Raw genomic sequence first — 21,459 nt, 5'->3', positions numbered from 1 at the left:
GAAGCCGGAAATGCCTTTAAACAATATGATTACAATATAAACAATATGATTACAATATAAACAATATGTCGATAAGATGCCTTTAAACAATATGTCGGTAAGATTTTTAGAATCCAAAACACTACAAGCAGAAAATGTAAAGGCACCTAATTGGCACTCATTTTTTTTTTTTCAAACCTTGTGTTGTGATCAGAGAATGCTGTTGTGTCTGCTGTGGATTTTGCTGTTGTGTGTAAGTGCCCGCCATCCCTGCGGAGAGTGTAATGCATGTAATGTGTAAATCCAGCATAACAAACTGCCATGTCAGCGGGAGCATGACAGGAAGATAGCACAGCTCCCCTGCATCCACACGTAAGACACATGGGACTCCCCAACTAAAGAGCAAACTCCTGCAAGCTGTTCAGAAACAACAACAACAACAACAACACAACAAGCACTCGACAATATGTCTCAAAATCAGAAACGTTTTACAAGCAATCCTGACCCCTTTCTTTGCAGCTGCTAAGGAAAGGAAAGTTGAATTTCATTTTTTGTTTTATTTTACGCTAAAGATTTTTTATTTTTTTAAACATCCTCGCTGATTACACTTTCCAGTGTATCGGTCCGAGGGAATGACAAAGATTTTACATGATCAGATGACAAGAAGAGAAATCTAGAGGGTTCCGTACCTGCGGTACCTTTCAGCCGAGGAGTGCTGAGTAGCCTAGCCTACATCGGAGAGGAGGCCAGAGCAGTGTGTCTGTGTCCCCTTGGCATTTTGTTGTGTGTCTTTTCATCCATGCTGTTGTTTGGATATGTATTATTAGAATCTGTGTTATGTACTGAATCCAAGCTCGTTAGGAGCCCATGTCTTCAAGTGTTCCTTAAAAAGGTGTGTGCTCATCACTCCAGCAGCTCATGATATTCATTGTCCCTTGACTGTCTGTGTTTATTCACGTACTACAAGCCAGAAGACCCGTGGCTTCAAAGGTTCAGAAGAACAAGTAGTAGGCTACCAATAATTTGTATCAGTACAGAAAATGCACTTGTGTTTTATGTAAGAGAATAAACAAGTATGAAAATGTTTTACTTTCAAGTGTGTATTTGTATGTGTAATGATGTGTGTGTGTGTGTGTGTGTGTGTGTGTGTGTGTGTGTGTGTGTGTGTGTGTGTGTGTGTGTGTGTGTGTGTGTGTGTGTGTGTGTGTGTGTGTGTGTGTGTGTGTGTGTGTGTGTGTGTGTGTGTGTGTGTGTGTGTGTGTGTGTGTGTGTGTGTGTGTGTGTGTGTGTGCAATGATGTGTGTATGTGTTTGTGCGTTGATTATGATACTGCAGTCATAATAGTTTTCAGTTGTGAATGAATGCAATATCATGACGTCATGATACCAGAAAGACATACCTGTAGACCACATAAGAGAAAGTTATCTGGTCAAATCTCTCTGGGCAAAGCCTAATAAAAAGTACTTTGTCTCATTTCTATTCCAAAGAATATCTTCCACCCCACCTACCGTCACCAATGAAATCTCAATAGAGTCTGTAGAACTGGCACTCTCATTTGAATATCATAGCTACATCTGTGGCACACTGTGCTGGTCACCACTACTGTTTATGTACACTTATAGTGATCTTTAAATTTGTCTTTACGATTAACAGTCTGCGTCTGATTAATAATGAAGACACTAAGGCGAGTACACTGAATAATGTATAACTTGGTTTAACGTACTGAATATTTAAAAAGATGTGTGTGACGAAAATGACTTTGATAGGTCGTCTAAGCTGTGAATCAACTCCCAGCTGCGCGTAGAGCCCACCCACTCGAGTCGTCATTTGTACGTCAAGTGACGATACTGTTTCTGCAGGTGCCCGACTAGGTGCAGCGTTGGCGCATTTGGAGCTGAAAAATATATTACGGTGAGTTGATGTTTACCTGTGCCTTAATCGTCGACTTCAAATGATAATAGGAGAGTCAGTCATATATTTTGCTGTTCGCGTGGAAATTGTCTTGTGAAATTTAAATCGTAAGGAAAAATAACCTTCATTTGACATATGATGCTAGAGACAGAAAGCCGTGGGATTTATTTTACATTATTGTGGCCTTTGTAATTACTTATCACTCAAGACGTCCTCGTCTGGGTTTACATGTTTTGCCTGTTTCAACTAATGTTTGCGAAAGACGAGAGGAACCAGCCCAAATAGCCGAATAGCCACCTCATTCACGTAGCCCAATCAATGGAGGAAATGTTATCAGCATCCTCAACCGTTTCAATTGACTCGTCTTGTTATGCATGTACGGCCGTTGGAAGTCATTTGTTCAGGAATGATATACAATGGATATTTGAATCTATTTATTTGAATGAATTTATTGTTGAATCACTGATTTGTACATTGGCTACTGTATATTTCCTTATATTGGCGTCCATGGTTGCTTCCGCCCCCCGAGCGCAATTGTATCCAATTTTATCCTCACACATCTGGGAACGTGGAACCTGCTTAACCCTTCCCGTTAAGGTCAACACTACGTGTTGTATAAAACGAAAAATGTGATCTAGTTAGCATAGGATCACACTGATTATATTGTCTCCACAGAATGTGTTCATAATCGGCATATTTCCTATTTTCATTTCCTCCCTTCATTCTTGCGCCAGTACGGCAAAATGTGGAAAAACAGGCTAGAACCACCACAGGTTCAAAAGTAAGGCATGTTATGTAACCGTGTTTGTCGGTGTGAAGACGCGCAGCTTTTCTTTAAATAAGCCCTAGCAATAATCAATATTCAAATTCAAAAATGTAGTGCTCAGGGCATGAATCCTCAGCATTGGCGGACCTCAGATGAACCAGACGAATGCCTTTCAGCTCCAGGAAAAAGCACACCTTCCCTTGGGGTGCTGTACAATTCGCCTGCTACCATTCAGTGATAAATTAGAGCGGCTCACAATTCTTGGTGCCATAAATCTAACGCAGTCCTCCCGTCTTTCTTTTTCTCTGCGTCCCTCTTCCACTTTCTGTGTCCGTAAAAGCGAGCATCAGCCCCCAGCCTCGCTCGTTGTCCTATTGGGAGCCAGAGGCAGTCAGCAGGCCCTTCATTCACCGCTCCGGCAGGAGGAGGGACGTGCTATTTTTAGCGCTGTTGGTGTGTTTTTTTTATTTTTTTTTATCCTTTTCTGTGGAAAGGGGATGGGATAGGTACACTGGCATCTTTACTGTGCACTCTCAAGCACTGCATACTAAAAAGCTTTTGCTGTTTGGAAAGGGTCTTACTGTTGCTGGGGGAATACTTTGCTCAAGCAGACATTTATTGCGTGTATGTAATTTGAAAGGAAATCGGTGCTGATTTGCATTCCAGAGATGTTTGCTTTGCAAATGTGGAAGGCTATAGGTTTAAAGAGGGGCAATGAGTGTATATTTTATATCTCTGGGCTGCTCAGAGGGATCTGCTTGGCTGGAAACATGAATCTAACGATTTGACCCTGATAAGGCAAATCTATAGTGTTTCACACTCCTATGTATGTACCTCACTTCATTCCTCCCGTCATATTTATAACACTGCACAAAACAATTCTTCCATTGCATTGATGTCTCTCTCTCTCTCTCTCTCTCTCTGTTTCTCTCTACTGTTTATTGGTGACCTCAGCATGGTTGCCATGTATCCATATTGTGCCACCCCACCTGCATCCCATAATGCTTTGCTGTTTTGAGATGTATAAGGCCGAGCGAGAGCGAGAGCGTGGGGTGAGTCAGAGGCTTCATAAAAACCCTGAGTGCCATTAGGAAATTAAGATTGTCTTAGTCACTGTGACTAGAGAGAAACTACCTTCCTCTTCTCAGCGTTTCGCCACCCCGCTCGGCTATGCTCCTGTCCTCATTCACACTGGGTCGATAGCTGTGCCCTCCAGAAATAATAAGCAGCATTGCATCTAAAGGAATGGTCTGTATGAGCCAGCTGCTCAGAGGACCGACTGGGCTGGGTCGCAGTGCAGAAGGATCAGGTGGCCTATAATTGAATGTAATATAAGTGTGGGTCTAGGGACGTGCTTGAATTGTATTGCATCCCTGGTAAAGAATTCCAAAGGATGCGCACGTGTCAGTTGTGATCGAGTGAATGTGACATCTGACAGAAAACATCAAGTAGTGTAACACTTCGAGCGACTGCCAATGCTCTTGCTATGCTGCTGATGCTGATGCTGATGCTGAGCAGGCGACGCGCGTGTCTGTCAACTCATCACATGTGTGAGGGACGAGGCCCAAGCGGAGCGCAGTGTGTGTCTGTTAACTCATCACATGTGTGAGGGACGGGGCCCAAGCGGAGCGCAGTGTGTGCAGAATAACCTGAGTTGAATTGAGTTTCAATGAAGTTGAGCTGGGAGGTGGGAGAGGAGAAGCGTGGGTCTGAACATGATGACATGATGATGACAAGAATGAGAACAACTTTCTCAATTTGGTGAGAGAGGAATGGATTTAGATGCAGAATCATTTAGATGTTTAATAATCTAGTTTCTATCTAGTGACTATAGAGAACATGTTTATGTCGCTTGGATTAGGGTTTCATTTAACGAGTAGGGTAGTTCAATACTATTACGTGTAGGGTGATAGTTAGGGTCTAATACAATACTATTACGTGTAGGGTGATAGTTAGGGTCTAATACAATACTATTACGTGTAGGGTGATAGTTAGGGTCTAACACAATACTATTACATGTAGGGTAGTAGTTGGGTTCATATGCATTTAAGATTAAATGTTCCATCAGTATATAGAACATACATGTGGCTTATTTTGGTGTAAGAAAATATATTTCACTGGATTAGAATGCATACATCATCCAGTAGCATCCAGTCGTGTTTTTACACCAAAAGCACTGCTGACATCAGTGTGAGTCATTGCTCTCAGCCAGTATGGGGCCAGAGATAGCACAATACTCACAGGGGCCAGAGATAGCAAAATACTCACAGGGCGCACTGTTCTTCACCCACTTCCTGAAGTTGGTGCTGTATGTCATTCTCACAAATGCAGGTATTAACATCTTAAGTTATGAGCTATTAGAGGTGTTCCTGTTTTAAAAGTACCAATCCAGATGGTCCTCCTTGATTCTTTGGGGGTGGAATGAGTTTGCACTCTCTATTTGATCTGCTGACTTCCTCTCAGGTTTCAGAAGAAGTCAGCTGTCTTGTCATGGCCTACGCATATGATCTGCTCCCGCCCGTGTCCTTTTGTTTCTGCCCTCAGCTGGCGCCTCCTCTCACGGAGGTCTTGTGTTCTTACGGAACCGGCGAGAGCGCCTCCTCTCACGGAGGTCTTGTGTTCTTACGGCACCGGCGAGAGCGGCTCCTTAATGGCCTCATGACTGTGTGGTTCCTCTGTCTTGGGAAAAGTGGGACACGGTTTTACTAGACTGCCCTCTTCTCTGTGTCCTTGTCTTGTCTGCTGGTCTTCTCTACGTGACCTATCAGCCACTTTGGGTGAAATCGTCTGCCAAATAAAAAAAAAATGGAAACGTGGTACCTTGATGTATCAGTTGATATTGGCAATGAGGTTATGTAAAGGATAGCATATGACAGAACAGTTGTCCACCAGGACATTATTGAATTTAGATTAAAAATTTTCATTCATATTAGAATGAAACATTAAACGGAGCCATTAAGGGTCATGGTGTTGATTTTCTTTCTGAGCTGCTTTTGTGTTCATTTGTGTTCATTTTGTATTACCTCACAATATTATTCCATTTCCTCGCAATCCATTGCATTCCCTTGAAATACTTTTGCGTTACCTCGACAACACAAAAGTATTGCGATGTAACGCAAAAAGTGCATTGCAAGGCAACACAAAAATATTGCAAGGGAAAGTATTGCGAGGAACGCAACACAAACATATTGCAGGGGAATGCAAAAATATTGCGAGGAACGCAAAAGTATTAAGATGTAATGCAGAAAGTATTGCGGGGGAATGTAAAAGTATTGCGGGGGTTGGGGTAAGTTAGTTGCGGGGGAACGCAAAAATCATCACTATGAGCCACAGAGGGCTCAGAATATTTAAAGGTAGTGGGTTTAGATTTTTTTTTTTAAATGATATCTTTAACACAATAATCCTGTGATGGATGTTTGATAACACTGTCAGGTTTCTTGTGGCTCCACTGGTACATTAAGGTACTATTAACACTAAGGTCATGGGTTTAATGCCCCAGGTGCAGTCGTACAGTAGGGTACTAACAGCACTAAGGTCATGGGGCAGTCGTTCAGTAGGGTACTAACAACACTAAGGTCATGGGTTTAATGACCCAGGTGCAGTCGTACAGTAAGGTACTAATAACACTAAGGCGACTGCACCTGGGGCATTAATTCAATGGTCTTAGTGTTGTTAGTACCTTACTGTACAACCTTACTGTACGGTGTAAGTAAGGTACTAAGGCCATGGGGGCTATGCTCAAGGAGCAGTTGTACTGATTTGAGCATGGATGCCTAACCTGTATTGGAAGTTATTTTTGGTGAAAAGCAAGCGAGAAAGTGTAAAAAGTACAAAGCAGTTGGTGTAAACCTGGGACCGACAGACTTTTCAGCGTCTCCCTTACCTGACGCTAGAAGACAGGTGAGCCAGGGCAGATGCCAGTGATTCAGGAAGTATTGATTTAATATGGAAAAGACAAGAGTTGGCTGCCAAGTCCCCAGGGTAATAGAATGACTTCATTACTTACCTTAGCCATGCCATGGTGTTAGGTGTCCTACACATGGTGTAGTTACTGTACACGACAAGCCAAACATTGGCACCTGTGTGTTTTACACGGTGTGAATTGATTTGTGGTGGGGGACCGGTAGCTAACCACAGTCACTACAGAGGTTTATGATAGGCATCTGCTATGGTTGGGTGGGACTTGCATGACCCTAAACAGGAGATGCTATCCTCTTGGTTAAGGGGTTAATATGCTAAATAGTAGTAAAATTCACACCGCTAACGCCCTTCCAGACTGGAAGAATGAAAGGAATGAGGAAGATATTGCAGTTACAGTAAGTTGATGTGTTAATGTCAGGTAGACTAGAATGCCCTTACATCATCGGCACATTTCCGTCTAGGTAGTAAGAAGGACAGACAACATATCCATCAGTTAATACTCTGACTGTAATAAGGACAGACAACATGTATACATCAGTTAATACTCTGACTGTATGAAGGACAGACAACATATATACATCAGTTAATACTCTTGACTGTAGTATGAAGGACAGATACTATATACATCAGTTAATACTCTGACTGTAGTAAGGACAGACAACATGTATACATCAGTTAATACTCTGACTGTAGTAAGAAGGACACACAACACACAGTACACATCAGTTAATACTCTGACTGTAGTAAGAAGGACACACAACACACAGTACACATCAGTTAATACTCTGACTGTAGTAAGGACACACAACATATACACATCAGTTAATACTCTGACTGCCAGGGTTGAGGAGACATTTGCTAGTGTCACTGTTTCCAGGATATCATAAATAATTGAATAAAGCCCAGTTATGCTTGCTTCTGTGAGTTATACAGTGCTACATGGTGTCAAGTCTGGAAAGCATGTGTATGGCTAATAATGGCAATTTTGGGAAAAACATTCTAATGTATTTACGCTACGGGTGCCATGGTGTTTAGGAGGACGACGGTGTTGTTCTTAAAGCGTACATGTTGGAATGAAATGAAACGCGCCTGAAGGAGCTGAAGTGGTATTGATCACATCGCCCAGCTGTGGTAAGGCCTACAGGGTTGCACTGCAGGGGCTAATGACATTCTATTTTAGCATCGCAGAATCTGAGTCTAATGCGGTCAGGCATCACTGTCCACACCCAAACACGCACAAGATGTAGCGCTGTGGAGAGGAGCGCTACATCCTACCGTTCCCTCTGTATTTTCATGCTTTTTGGGTTTAGCGAGCTACATGTTAGCTAGCGTCATCCTCACAAAGTCTGTAGCTGTCAACAGAACGCCACGGTGGCTGTTGCTCTTTGACCTTTTACGCAGCCTTTGCTCGACCTGTTCACCCCTGTCACACAAGACGGCTCACTGTTGAGCGTAGAACAACACTGCTGAACCCTCTCCGGCCTGCAGAATCTCCTTAATCTGCTGCATCTCTCCACAGATGGCCTCAGCTACAGATGCTCGCTATGGACAGAAGGAGTCCGCCGACCAAAACTTTGACTACATGTTCAAGATCCTGATCATCGGCAACAGCAGTGTGGGCAAGACGAGCTTCCTGTTTCGTTACGCCGACGACTCGTTCACCCCAGCCTTCGTGAGCACTGTGGGCATCGACTTCAAGGTGAAGACCATCTACAGGAATGACAAGAGGATCAAGCTGCAGATCTGGGTAAGACATGGCTGGCCAAAGCATGTTCTATACATTAAGAGCATACTCCAGTAAAGGCCCTAAGATGATTTGAACACAATAACTGATTCATTGATAACTACAGTGTACATTTTATATTACTGTATGTTGAGGGGTTAGGGTTAGTATAATGTAATATGGATGTTCATTGTAATAAGGAGACTAAGTGTTGCTCCAATCGCTTTTTTCCAATTCATTTTTAAAGAGCTAGTTGGATTATTGTGAAGGAGTGATATGTATGTACGTAGAGAACAGCTGTGTCCTACCACTGAGGAGAAAAACAGACCAGTGCTGGCCTGAATCTACCCCATGTGAGGTACAGTCACGTTGCAGAGTGGGGCAGATAGTAAGGAAGACAGCAATCTCATTCTGTTCCCACTGCTGGCCTGAGGTGAATCTACCCCTGTGAGGTTGTGTAGTGGGGCAGATAGTCAGGAAGACAGCAATCTAATTCTGTTCCCAGTGCAGGCCTGAGGTGAATCTACCCCTGTGAGGTTGTGTAGTGGGGCAGATAGTCAGGAAGACAGCAATCTCATTCTGTTCCCAGTGCAGGCCTGCCCCCCCTTTGCCCCTCCAGCAGCCAATTGTCCAGGCGAGTGAGACGAGTGACGAAAGAGCTCCCTTCCCCCAGCCCTGGCCTCGCCCATCCCCCAGTCTTTGGTCACAGCGCGGCGCAGCGGCTACGCAGTGGTGCAGAAAGCCTCCAAGGCTGCTGCGCTGTGGAGAATGCAAAGCCTCGCTTTAGCTCAAATGCTTTTCAAACGACTCAGAGCCTAAACTGCCTGTTTGTACTCTCTTGTATAATGAAAGTGCAATTCTGGTTGTTTACCAGATGTTTGCGTGTTTGTTTAGCATACTCCCTGTTGGTATGTGCTAGGGTGTGCTTACTCCAAGCTCAAGACACTGTATGTCAGAGATGTGTCTATGCCTAGCCTCCTTACTCCAAGCTCAAGACACTGTATGTCAGAGATGTGTCTTTGCCTAGCCTCCTTTTCCAGTGACTGGGGCTCTGCCATCAGGCAAACAAAGAGTTAACAAGAAGGATTGAGTGACACGAGAGGTGTTGAGTGTCAGAAGCTTCCAGTAACGTTTCACAGAAGGGTAGGGTGCCACCCAGCCAGCCTTTGTGTGTGCAGACGGAGGATCTATAGGTGTTTGGAAAGCTAGAGGGTAGCTTACAGGTACACACTGGGTCTCTGTTCAATGACTGCTTGTAAAGTGAGGGTTCATTTTCTCTGCGTCCTTGGAAGTAGGCACGTGCATACATACTGCTTAGATCAACCCCAACATATGCTCAAGCATATGCCACGCGCCCCTTGAGAATGCAGAATTGATCACATCGTCCCCTCCACTTCACTTCCACTTCCATATGCTAAAGAATCAGAATCAGGATCAGAACGGGATTTTTTGCCAAGTAGGTTTACACCTACTTGGATTTTTTTCTGGTGTGAAGGTGCATACAGTAAACATAAAAACATACAAACACAATAAGTACTACACATAACATAAAAACACAAATAAGTACTACACATAAGAAAAGTACTACACATAAGAACCAAAAAACACAATATATACGATACAAATATATAAACAATGAATATAACAAAGTGAAGTGGAAAGTAGAGTGCAAAATTCAAAACAGGAGTGCAATGTGAATGAGCAATGTGCAATGTAATGTGTGTTAATGTAACACAGACTTGGGGTGTGGGGGTGGGATAAGAGTCCAGGTCAGGTGCAGGTCCACTTCCATATGCTAAAGAAATGTCGGGAATCAAAAATAAATATATGTCTGGTTGTTGTAGGACACAGCCGGGCAGGAACGTTACAGGACCATCACCACAGCCTACTACAGAGGAGCCATGGGCTTCATCCTCATGTACGACATCACCAACGAGGAGTCCTTCAACGCCGTGCAGGACTGGTGGGTACCTGGTTGATGGAGATCATTTCCAAACACTGTTAATGACTTAAGAATATAATAATCAAGTGCCTTGTATTATTAATTACCTTATATGAATCATGTACTTATGTAAGCAGGAACATGGCTTTTCTGTGTTTCTGCGTGTGTGTAACTTAGAATATTAGGTGCCACTTAGTCTGCATATGTACAAGAGCATGTTTAGACCAGAAGTGATAAGAAGGGTCGAACTGTGCTTCTTCCGACCTTGCAAAACTTCCATCCTTGCCTCGGACGTCAGAAATCCACCACATGGTTATCTCTGCTGAACGCTAAACTTCTGTCTATATAAACCTTGTGCGATGTGTTTATCATTGCTTCACTTTCAGCCTTGTGCTGGGAGTGAGCCCGATTGCAATTGTTCTTTGTCTAATAAATGTACTTATATGCAGCTCCGGAGTCCTGAGGTAACTAGGGTGAATTTTCACCTAACACTGGTCTCTTAGTGTTTTTGAACGAACACGCTGAGGTGATGGAGCCAGTGTGATGCTACAGGGCTTTTTGTTCTTCTGCAGGTCGACACAGATCAAAACATACTCCTGGGACAACGCCCAGGTCCTGCTGGTGGGGAACAAGTGTGACATGGACGACGAGAGGGTGGTGGCCGCAGAGAGGGGCAGACAGCTGTCCGAACACCTGGGTGAGTTTATCCACGGCGGGCGGCTTCATTCCTCATCAGGAACTCATCACAGCCATTTGATACAAGCACACAGTTTTTGAATGAAAACATCAGCTTTATTCTACACCAGGAACCTAACATGGACATTTCATGCCAGTAAAGAGCATTTGTATGATATTGTTGTGGATGGATTGTTGGATAAAAGCACAGCAAACCTGCTAGATAAATACGTTTCTATAAGCCGAGTGTTTAGCAAGGCTGAGTTTAGTCCAGGTCTCACTGTCACTGTGCTCCTTGCAGGGTTTGAGTTCTTCGAGGCCAGTGCCAAAGACAACATCAACGTGAAACAGACCTTCGAGCGGCTGGTGGACATCATCTGCGAGAAGATGTCCGAGAGTCTGGACGCCGGGGACCCTGCCGTGACGGGAGCCAAACAGGGCCCCCAACTCACCGAGCAGCCGGCAGCCCCGCAGCAGGACTGTGCATGCTAAAAACAACAACAACAACAACAACACACACTCCCAGTGTACACAGGCTCTCATGCATACAGCCACGTTTATGCACATCTGCACACACACTGTCACACACCCCATCTCTGCCAGGCTCCTCCTCCGCACCTTTCTCCCTTAGCTAGCGCGCACATGGAGTGATAGCCACTGGAAGAAAGAAACGGCTTCTTTAAAACGTTCTCCTCATCCCAGTCTGTCTCTCGTCCCTGTCTGTCTTTCGTCCCTGCCCTGTCCTCAACCCACCCTGTTCTCCAACACATTTGATTGTTGTTTTGTTTTTGTTTATTTATTTATGCTGTTGGGTTTTTTTTTTGTTGTTTTTTAAAGCCTAGTCACTGCATTTTCTCATCTTGCGTCAGCATTCCTTGGCCTTTGCAGAAGACAAAGAAAGCCATATATCTTATTGGTTTTGTTTTTAAGGGTTAGTAAATATGAAGGAAACCGTGCTGAAACTTAGACCAGCGGAGTCAGCGGAATACGATGCAAGTATGCACATTTTTAATCGAATCGTTACACTTTCATTCTTACTGCCTTTCTAGCACCTTCTGTTGATTTCAGTTTTCTTTAAACTATATTTTTGTATTTTTCTGTGTGGTTTGTGTGTGCGTGTGTGTGTGTGTGTGTGTGTGTGTGTGTGTGTTTCTTTATTTCAGCTCAACTTGTGGCATATAAAATATGAACAAATAGATAGGTAAATTAGAGAACACATATATCTTTATATATTTATTTCAAGGTGTGTATATAAAATGTGTATGTAATAGATAAGATACATCTAAAATTAATTTTGAACATTACAGATATGAAACTATCTATAGAACTATGACTGGTCCTTGTAAGATGTTTTTGCCACCTTAAAGACTACTACCAAAAATCTTGCATAGTATGATACATGCAGCTTCATTGGATAGCCCTGCATAGATTAGCTGGAACTGATATTGATAAACAGACATACCAAGCAATGCTTATTTGCATGGGGAGACATGAGGCTTTTTCTGTGGTGCAAAAACCTACTAAATCTAAATCTGTAAAAGATATTTTTCATGGTTTTAGGTCTTTCCCTTCATGCCCGTCATTGTATGTGCTATCCATTACTAATATGTTATGTGTGACCTCCCCTGGTCCTCATTGTAATGATTGTTGTAGTATCCAGCCTCACAGTTCACATGAAGAATCTGATATCCTGCGTATGTTTAAAGAGAGATTCGTTACAGGTCTTCATTTGCGTTACGAGTTTTATTTACAAATGTTATTGATTTTTGTCACCTTTGAGATGCAATACATTAAACGTTGGATTTAATAAACATTTCCGAAGTGTAAACCAGGCCTTGAAATGAGGGGAAATAGCACTGATTTGATCTTTTATGCAAAAGTAGACACTTGTCTGTGTCTATAGTGTGACGTGGCCGTGAAGAGAGGTGCAAGCAGTGCTGATTGGTCTTCAATGTGGCAAAGGTCAACTTCAGTGTACAAATGTACAAATAGGCAGTAATGGTGAGCCACCATGTAAATGTCAGAAAAGTAACATTCATTCCGTAATGCATAGATAAGTATAGATGTTTGCTGTTTCCCAGACGACCACATCCTTCATTATGACACGGGGGTTTTGACCATGATGAGGTGCACCAGAAGTGTGCTTCAACAGGGGCTGGTATGAGTGATATATTGACCTATATGCATATCAAGAAGAACTGTCTTGACGAATTGTATAGACAACAACGGCAAACATTATTCAAAGGAATTGGGCTAATCTATGAATATGATTATAAGGAGACAGGCTAATTTATATAGCGACCCTGTTTACTCCTCTGCAGTGAAGCCTGGTTCTCATTAGACATAACTAGATGCAGATGTGTGGATGTGTGCTCCCTCTGCTCCTTCACTAGGTTCTGTTGCTATGCTCCTCGCGTTTCTTATTCATGTAAATAGGTTCATGTTGTTTGATTTAAGAGTGGATTGTGATGTATTGATAAGCTTGCAAAAAGAAAAAAAATGTTTAAAAATGTTCAGCTTTTGTGTGTGCCTGCTTGTGAATGAATGTGTCACTTTATTACAAAGCAATATACTGTACAAAGAAGCATCTTTTTCAGTGTTCATGAGATTACAGGCAGTCAAACTCAAATAGATCAGTATGTCACCCTCTGGAATACATGTTTATTCATTTCTGTTTCTTTCGTGGTCAAATCCGAACAGGCTGAGCCGTCTTAGGTTGTACCAATGACTGCACAACATCAAACAATTTGGCAGCCAATGAAATGGAAAGGTCTCATCAAACAATTTGGCAGCCAATGAAATGGAAAGGTCTTAGCTGTTTTTTAACTATTGTCCACCTCATGTGTATTGTCAATGACCTAACCTGCAGGCTCTCAGTCATACTCATCTAACGGTACTGTGTGCTTCAATCTTGTGTGTTTCAATGAGAAGATCTCAGTTTCTCTCATACACTTAGAGTGGTTAATGATGTGTTACCACAATTGCATATAGTATGTGGACAAGTGAGCTTGAGGGCTTAAAACAGAGAGGCTCTATGTATGTAGTGCTGACCTATTTGTTTCTTGTGGTCTTACCTGCTGTTAGGTCATTTAGGCCAGAGTCTTTGCTCGAGTTTTTGATTTCTGTGCCCAGACCCCAGCCCTGCCCACTCATTTAATCATTCAAGTTCTCTTTCAAAATGTGAGTCAAAGGAGATAAAGTTCAGCATAGTGTTTTTTGACCTGGTTTACATCCTTTTTTAAACTTTGTTTTCTAATGTGAGGAAAAAAAAGACAATATTTACTGAAAAAAAAAACATGTTATGCAGTAGTTCATGTACTGTTATTACAATAGGGGAAATGGTGTCAAAATGTTAAATTGTGAAAAAATATCAAACTGTTCAAATGATAAAATAAACAAATAAATAAAATGAAGCAAACTGTGTTGTTACAAAGACTCTTGCATTTTGACACGTTTCCACAAAGACTCAGACGAAGTCTTAAGTAATTACAGCAGATAGACTATTAATAACATTAGTGCATTATGACAATGGCTATACTGTTCAATTCAGTTGTACAATTTGTTTTTTGATGATCGTAATGATTCCTCAGTGTATCTTTATATATCTTTTGTTTGTGCTCCTGCTCATAACAGTGGGGAGACTTATAATGGTACTGTCCTCTCACACTAACATTAATATTTTAGATATCAACATGTCTATAATATCCTTTAAATTGTAATACTTAACCAATGAAACCACAATTCTTTTAACAAATTATATATTTTTATAAGCTGCATCACCTTGACCATATACCTAATTAAGCAATCTGCTGAAAGTGGATGGATACTGTATTATACTTTAATTTATTTATTTATTTACCATTTGCTAAATACAGCTTGCTGGATTCACATGGTTTAGCAAAGCAAAAGCGGGAACATGGTCGTTCAGCAACACAGACGTCAGCATCTCCGTGGAGGCATGTGTGGATGGATATCATTGGCTGATGTATTGTAATGTTGCATTCTTTTGCAGACCGTGTCATAGCCAAGTATCAGCCACTAGAGGGCAGAGTAAACGACACTGCACACGTCACCATCTGTGCATTATGGGTTGAAAAAAAGTCATCCCTTGGGAATTTGAGACGTGACATCAGATCTAGAGAGTAAATCTTGCCTGAAAGGAGAACATGCGTCAGATCTTGACCTTCCCTTCATGGATAACGGGGAGGTAATATAATCAAGTAACTATTCACTGTCCAAATGCACTCACTATAATTACTATCATTGATAGATTTAGGCGACATTTGTACGTCCTTTCTCACCAAAAGCTTTACAAGCTGAGGTAGACTGGCCAGCCTTTATGCAGGGACAGATCTGAGTATAGCTATGATGGCCTCTCTATACTATATGACACTGAGCATACGCTGCTGTCATATTGAGTATCACACAAGAAGTGATTAAAATCTCTGTGCTGGTCATTAGGGGCCACACTCTAAGGCATTCCTCTCTCAGCTTTCCCCACTCATCTGCTGCAGCCACGCAGAGGACATCAGGAAGGCAGCAACCTGAGTGACTGCCATAAGCCAGTTCCAAATGGCCCCCTCGCTAAACACACTACAGCACCCAACATGGCTGCCAGCCTGAGTTCACAGGAGTTCATCAAGCGGAAACCTGATTATAATTTCACAACATTTAACAGTACAGTTTGGTAATACAACCACCACACATCACATTACTGATCAAGTCTGGGGGGATGAGTTACACAATTAGTTTGGCTTACTGGTGTAAGAACAGGGCTGGTTTAAAAGAGGGAGACTAGTTATCTAGGTGTAGGTATTGTAATATACTTGTAATTTACTACAGCAGTTACTCAAACACAGATCATTTTATAAAATAAATAAATAAAGTTAAGGATAACTATACAGCACTGTCTATGCAAATAGCACATAAGGAGAAGACAGGGGGGTGGCTGCAGTCATCAATCTATCACTGGAAAGCTGTATTTCTCTAACCTCCACAGGCTGGCCATTAAAACACTCAAGCATCCCTGGGGACAGTCACACCTCTGATTGGCTACTTCAGCAGCTTCCCATTCCAATAGGCCTCTGGCATTGCCACGGAAACAGCAACATACAATGCATCCGGAAAGTATTCACAGCGCTTCACTTTTTCCACATTTTGTTATGTTACAGCCTTATTCCAAAATGGATTAAATTCATTTTCCCCCTCAAAATTCTGCACACAATACACCATAATGATAACGTGAATTTTTGTACATAGGTATTCACAGCCTTTGCCATGACACTCAAATTGAGCTCAGGTGCATCCTGTTTCCACTGATCATCCTTGAGATGTTTTTACAACTTGATTGGAGTCCACCTGTGGTAAATTCAGTTGATTGGACATGATTTGGAAAGGCACACACCTGTCTATATAAGGTCCCACAGTTGACAGTGCATGTCAGCACAAACCAAGCCGTCCAAGGAATTGTCTGTAGACCTCCGAGACCGGATTGTATCAAGGCATAGATCTGGGGAAGGGAACAGAAAGACTTCTGCAGCATTGAAGGTCCCAATGAGCACAGTGGCCTCTATCATCCGTAAATGGAAGAAGTTTGGAACCACCAGGACTCTTCCTAGAGTTGGCCGCCCGGCCAAACTGAGCGATCAGGGGAGAAGGTCCTTAGTCAGGGAGGTGACCAAGGACCCGATGGTCACTCTGACAGAGCTCCAGCGTTGCACTGTGAAGAGAGGAGAACCTTCCAGAAGGACAACCATCTCTGCAGCACTCCACCAAGCAGGCCTGTATAGCACTCCTTAGTAAAAGGCACATGACAGCCCGCCTGGAGTTTGCCAAAATGCACCTGAAGGACACTCAGACCATGAGAAACTAAATTCTCTGGTCTGATTATCAAAGATTGAACTCTTTGGCCTGAATGCCAAGCGTCATGTCTGGAGGAAACCAGGCACCGCTCATCACCTGACCAATACCATTCCTACAGTGAAGCATGGTGGTGGCAGCATCATGCTGTGGGGATGTTTTCCAGCGGCAGGAACGGGGGGACTAGTCAGGATCGACGGAAAGATGAATGCAGCAATGTACAGAGACATCCTTGATGAAAACCTGCTCCAGAGCGCTCTGGACCTCAGACTGGGGCGAAGGTTCATCTTCCAACAGGACAACGACCCTAAGCACACAGCCAAGATAACAAAGGAGTGGCTTCGGGACAACTCTGTGAATGTCCTTAAGTGGCCCAGCCAGAGCCCAGACTTGAACCCGATTGAACATCACTGGAGAGATCTGAAAATGGCTGTGCACCGACACTCCCCATCCAACCTGATGGAGCTTGAGAGGTCCTGCAAAGAAGAATGGGAGAAACTGCCCAAACATAGGTGTGCCAAGCTTGTAGCATCTTACTCCAAAAGACTTGAGGCTATAATTGCTACCAAAGGTGCTTCAACAAAGTATTGAATACTTATGTACGTGTTTTATTTTCGTTCTTTATTTTTAATAAATTTGCAAAAAATTCTAATCCTGTTTTTGCTTTGTCATTATGGGGTATTGAATGTAGATTGATGAGGGGAAATTAATTTAAACGATTTTAGCATAAGGCTGTAACATAACAAAATCTGGAAAAAGTGAAGCGCTGTGAATACTTTCCGGATGCACTGTATAAACTGATGTTACAGAGATAGCACTGGTTTGGTCTTGGATAAAGGATAATGTGCCCATCACATGGAGATATGACTGTGTTAATGCTTGCAATCTGGCAAATAGAGTAAAAGATTAGTATTTTTTTGTATATACTCATCTTAGTATATTGTGTACTTGGAACTTAGCGATTTACTGTACAAGTAAATGAAGGACCTGAAAGGAATATTCCATGAAAGTGCAAAGGTTAACACAAATATTTATTTACAATGCCCTTGTAAATAAATTAAAACAAGACTTATTTTCCATTTTTAAACCAACATCCGAGTATGAAAAAAAAAAAAAAAAAACACAAAACTATTCAATAGTCAAAGCCCTTAAAAAAAGAGAAAAGGCCTTTAAGCATCCTGCAATGTCAACACAGCTCAACTACGCATTTTCCGGAACGGATTTCAGTCCGGACGCACTACAGGTGCCCTCAAAATGGGAAAAAGTCCACAAGATTCTTTGTGGAGAAAAAGAAAAAGGAATAACAGTTAACAAAAAAAACAATGCTGGCTCTGATTTTTTAGGGATTTGAACACTGATCAGCAGCGGGGGGATGGGGGGGTGTGGACTGCGCCCGTCTCCTCTCAGGGGGGGTGTAGACTGCGCCCGTCGGGGGGGGGGGTGTGTGGACTGCGCCCGTCTCCTCTCAGTGCTGGTTCTGATTTCTTAGGGATTTGAACATTGATCAGTAGTGAGGGGTGGTGGTGGTGGTGGGGGTGTAGACTGCACCCGTCTCCTCTCAGTGCTGGTTCTTCACCCCCTGAGGTTTGCCAGGCTTCTTCTCCTGCTGCTGTTGCCCGCGTCCTGCTCCAGGCCCCATGCCCCTGCCACGGCCACCAAACACTCCTGCACAGCGAGAAAGAGCGGGACACCCATGAGGACGCCGTTATACTCACCACATTTAGGATGCCAGTACACAGCAAAGACAATCTGGTGCATCACCAAAGACAACAGCACAGAGAAGGGAGCTAACATGCATAATGGTAGGCACCTTGAGACAATTTTATTGTTTTGGCGCAATATAAATTAAATTGAATTGAATTGAATTGAATTTAATTTAATTTAATTTAATTTAATTTAATTTAATTTAATTTAATTTAATTAAATTGAATTGAATGATAATAACAAAGCCTGACACATGCAATCAGACCAAACAGGCAGAGCAACATCACGAGACATGCAAGTCGATTTTTAGCAGCACATCCAACCTTGTGTTAAGTGCTAATACATTCAGTGAAACAATCAACCTGCAATATTTACTGAACTAAAAACAAATCTTGAGAGGGCCTGGGTCTATGGAGGCTATGACTGCATGTACCGCTGTGACGGTCACACTGGGGTCACACTGGAGGCCATTACTGCATGTACCGCTGTGACGGTCACACTGGAGGCCATTACTGCATGTACCGCTGTGACGGTCACACTGGAGGCCATTACTGCATGTACCGCTGTGACGGTCACACTGGAGGCCATTACTGCATGTACCGCTGTGACGGTCACACTGGAGGCCATTACTGCATGTACCGCTGTGACGGTCACACTGGAGGCCATTACTGCATGTACCGCTGTGACGGTCACACTGGAGGCCATTACTGCATGTACCGCTGTGACGGTCACACTGAAGGCTATGACTGCATGTACCGCTGTGACGTCACACTGAAGGCTATGACTGCATGTACCGCTGTGACGGTCATGTACAGCTGTGACGGGTCATGTACAGCTGTGACGGGTCATGTACAGCTGTGATGGTCGTACCTCTTCCTGCACCGCCTCCTCGGCCCTTGCCCTGCTGCTTGTTCTGCTGCATGCCCCCGCGCCCGCGGCCCTTGGACACCACCTCCTCCTTCACCATGTCGATGATCTCGTCTGGGATACGCAGGTACTTGATGGTGCTGCCCCGGATGTAGCACTCTGGCATCCTCCAAAACTTGTCACCATCCTGCACAGAGAGGTGTGGGGAGTGGTAGAACACTGAGAAACTGTCCGTTTAATGTTGCCACCTTGTGGTTGGCAAGTTGTATTCTGACAAAGACTTCAAGGGAAACTTCTGCATTTTTTTTATCCTGGGCCCTATTTTGCCATCTTTTTGGGTCCAAACTTTTACCGGGGACAAAAACAAATCAAAATCAGTCCAGTATTGAGTAAGAACACTATGACCGGCAACCGCAAAACGGCTATACGATGTAATTCCATGGGGCAAGCATCGGCGTCAAAGTAAACGGCTGACAGGCTCATAATGTAATTTTAAGAAACTGTAGATTTTTCTAATATTTTCTACTGTTTCTGTACAGTTTTTGTATAGCTATTTCCAAATAGACCATTACAATAATGTAGGTCTACATGTGAACATACAAGCATCTTGATTCTCAAAAAAATGCCTTGAACACAGACACAACATTGCATACTACAGAAATATTGTTAGATTTTTTTTATCTTACCTTTAAAAAGAACATCAACATCAAAAGACTAGAGACATTTTCATTTACAGAGAACAAAAACTGCAGACTGCACTTTAAATGCCACTGTAATTTCTTAACATCAGAGCAAAATTCACGCATTTACCCTGGACGTGCAGATGACTTCTCTTAGGTTTATGTTCATCCAGTTGTCACAGCTAACCAAGTGGCCATTGTAAGTCTCTCCATTCTTCAACTCCACCAACTGTAAATAATGAAGGTTACACAGAATCACATCACTGAGAAAGACCTCACTGAACTCATACTGCACCTTTTAAAACTAGAGTGAAGTGGACAGATTTAGAAAGATAAGGAAATTATCGATATGTGTCTAACTCCTCACACTGGGGCACACAATGTCCAGATATTTACAGAGGGAAGCCTTTCTGCTCCACTGCTCTGAAGAAGTGGAATCTCGTAAGTAAGGTAAAGCCATCAGAAGAACTTGGATAACTTGATCATTTTTAGTTTGGGAAGTGTTTTTATTATATTTGAAGACACAATTAAATGCTGCCTATGGTTTCTTCCTCTTTTATAATAATAAACGTATACACTTAATAAAACTCTTACAAGTACCTATCTGATCAACATTGGTCTCAATGCTGGCTCTTACGAACGGTAACATGCCTACACTAATCTCACCATCACACTTTGTCTGATAAACTGTCTGACAATTTAACACATGCTGTTCAAGTAATCAACATAAAAGAGAAAGGCATACAATACTTCACTTGAAATACACACTGCTATATATCCAACTTCAATACACACTGCATGGCGCAACTAGAATCGGTGATGGTGTGCCTTACCATTGGGTGGTTCTGTGCAGTCTTCAACAAAGACAGGGGTAACTGTAAACGTAAAAACACATTTAGATGACAGTTTTGTTACAAGCCTCAACACATCTTTAGTGTGTTTGCAGCTAACTTTTAGCGCGGGCTGCTAAGTGGAATTCAAGCTATGTGTCTTGTCTTGCATGCAGTAAGATTGACGGATTAAATCCAACAACATTTAAGTGAAACAGTACAAGTTATCAAAATGTATAAATATGTATGTTTCCATCACAAACTTAATTAAATGGTAAACTTTATCATGTCGGCTTTCACATTATGTGCTAGCCAGTTAGCCAGTTAAATTAGCTCGCTAGATCACAATTCTGCCCTCTCCTAAATCACTTGCTGTTTGCTCTGTATTTTGTATAATAGATGTCGTGGCTCGTAAAATATTGCTTACTCACCATGGCGGAAAATTACGTTCTGTGGTTCTTGGTAGAATAATAATTACACTGCACACTGTATGAACTAGCTAGGGCTCTGCACTCAGATTGCTAGGTGAGTTCACGTACATAATATGTGGTTTATGTACGCATGTGCGGAGCATGGCGCTAGGAAGTTCGTCACTGGAGTGA

The 21,459-nt window shown here is 42.6% G+C and overlaps 2 protein-coding genes across 2 annotated transcripts; one reads left to right on the top strand and one right to left on the bottom strand.

Annotated features, from left to right (window-relative positions):
- The first annotated feature begins 1,808 nt into the window (after nucleotides 1-1,808).
- On the top strand, nucleotides 1,809-14,335 carry rab3ab (RAB3A, member RAS oncogene family, b). The gene is made up of 5 exons (XM_012828237.2): nucleotides 1,809-1,890; nucleotides 8,097-8,324; nucleotides 10,145-10,263; nucleotides 10,815-10,939; nucleotides 11,219-14,335. The coding sequence occupies exons 2-5, from the start codon at nucleotides 8,097-8,099 to the stop codon at nucleotides 11,407-11,409; spliced, it is 663 nt and encodes a 220-aa protein (XP_012683691.1). The 5' UTR covers nucleotides 1,809-1,890; the 3' UTR covers nucleotides 11,410-14,335.
- A 3,544-nt stretch (nucleotides 14,336-17,879) lies between these two features.
- lsm4 (LSM4 homolog, U6 small nuclear RNA and mRNA degradation associated) lies at nucleotides 17,880-21,406 on the bottom strand. The gene is made up of 5 exons (XM_012828262.3): nucleotides 21,289-21,406; nucleotides 20,861-20,902; nucleotides 20,158-20,256; nucleotides 19,351-19,534; nucleotides 17,880-18,441 (listed from the first exon to the last, which is right to left on the bottom strand). Exons 1-5 carry the CDS (start codon nucleotides 21,289-21,291, stop codon nucleotides 18,335-18,337), a joined length of 435 nt encoding a protein of 144 aa, XP_012683716.1. The 5' UTR covers nucleotides 21,292-21,406; the 3' UTR covers nucleotides 17,880-18,334.
- Between the last annotated feature and the right edge of the window lie 53 nt (nucleotides 21,407-21,459).

Source organism: Clupea harengus, chromosome 10 (genome assembly GCF_900700415.2).
Source record: "Clupea harengus chromosome 10, Ch_v2.0.2, whole genome shotgun sequence".
Taxonomy (NCBI): domain Eukaryota; kingdom Metazoa; phylum Chordata; class Actinopteri; order Clupeiformes; family Clupeidae; genus Clupea; species Clupea harengus.
The sequence above is the reverse complement of the archived record's forward strand: the minus strand, read 5'-3'. Positions and strand labels throughout refer to the sequence as shown.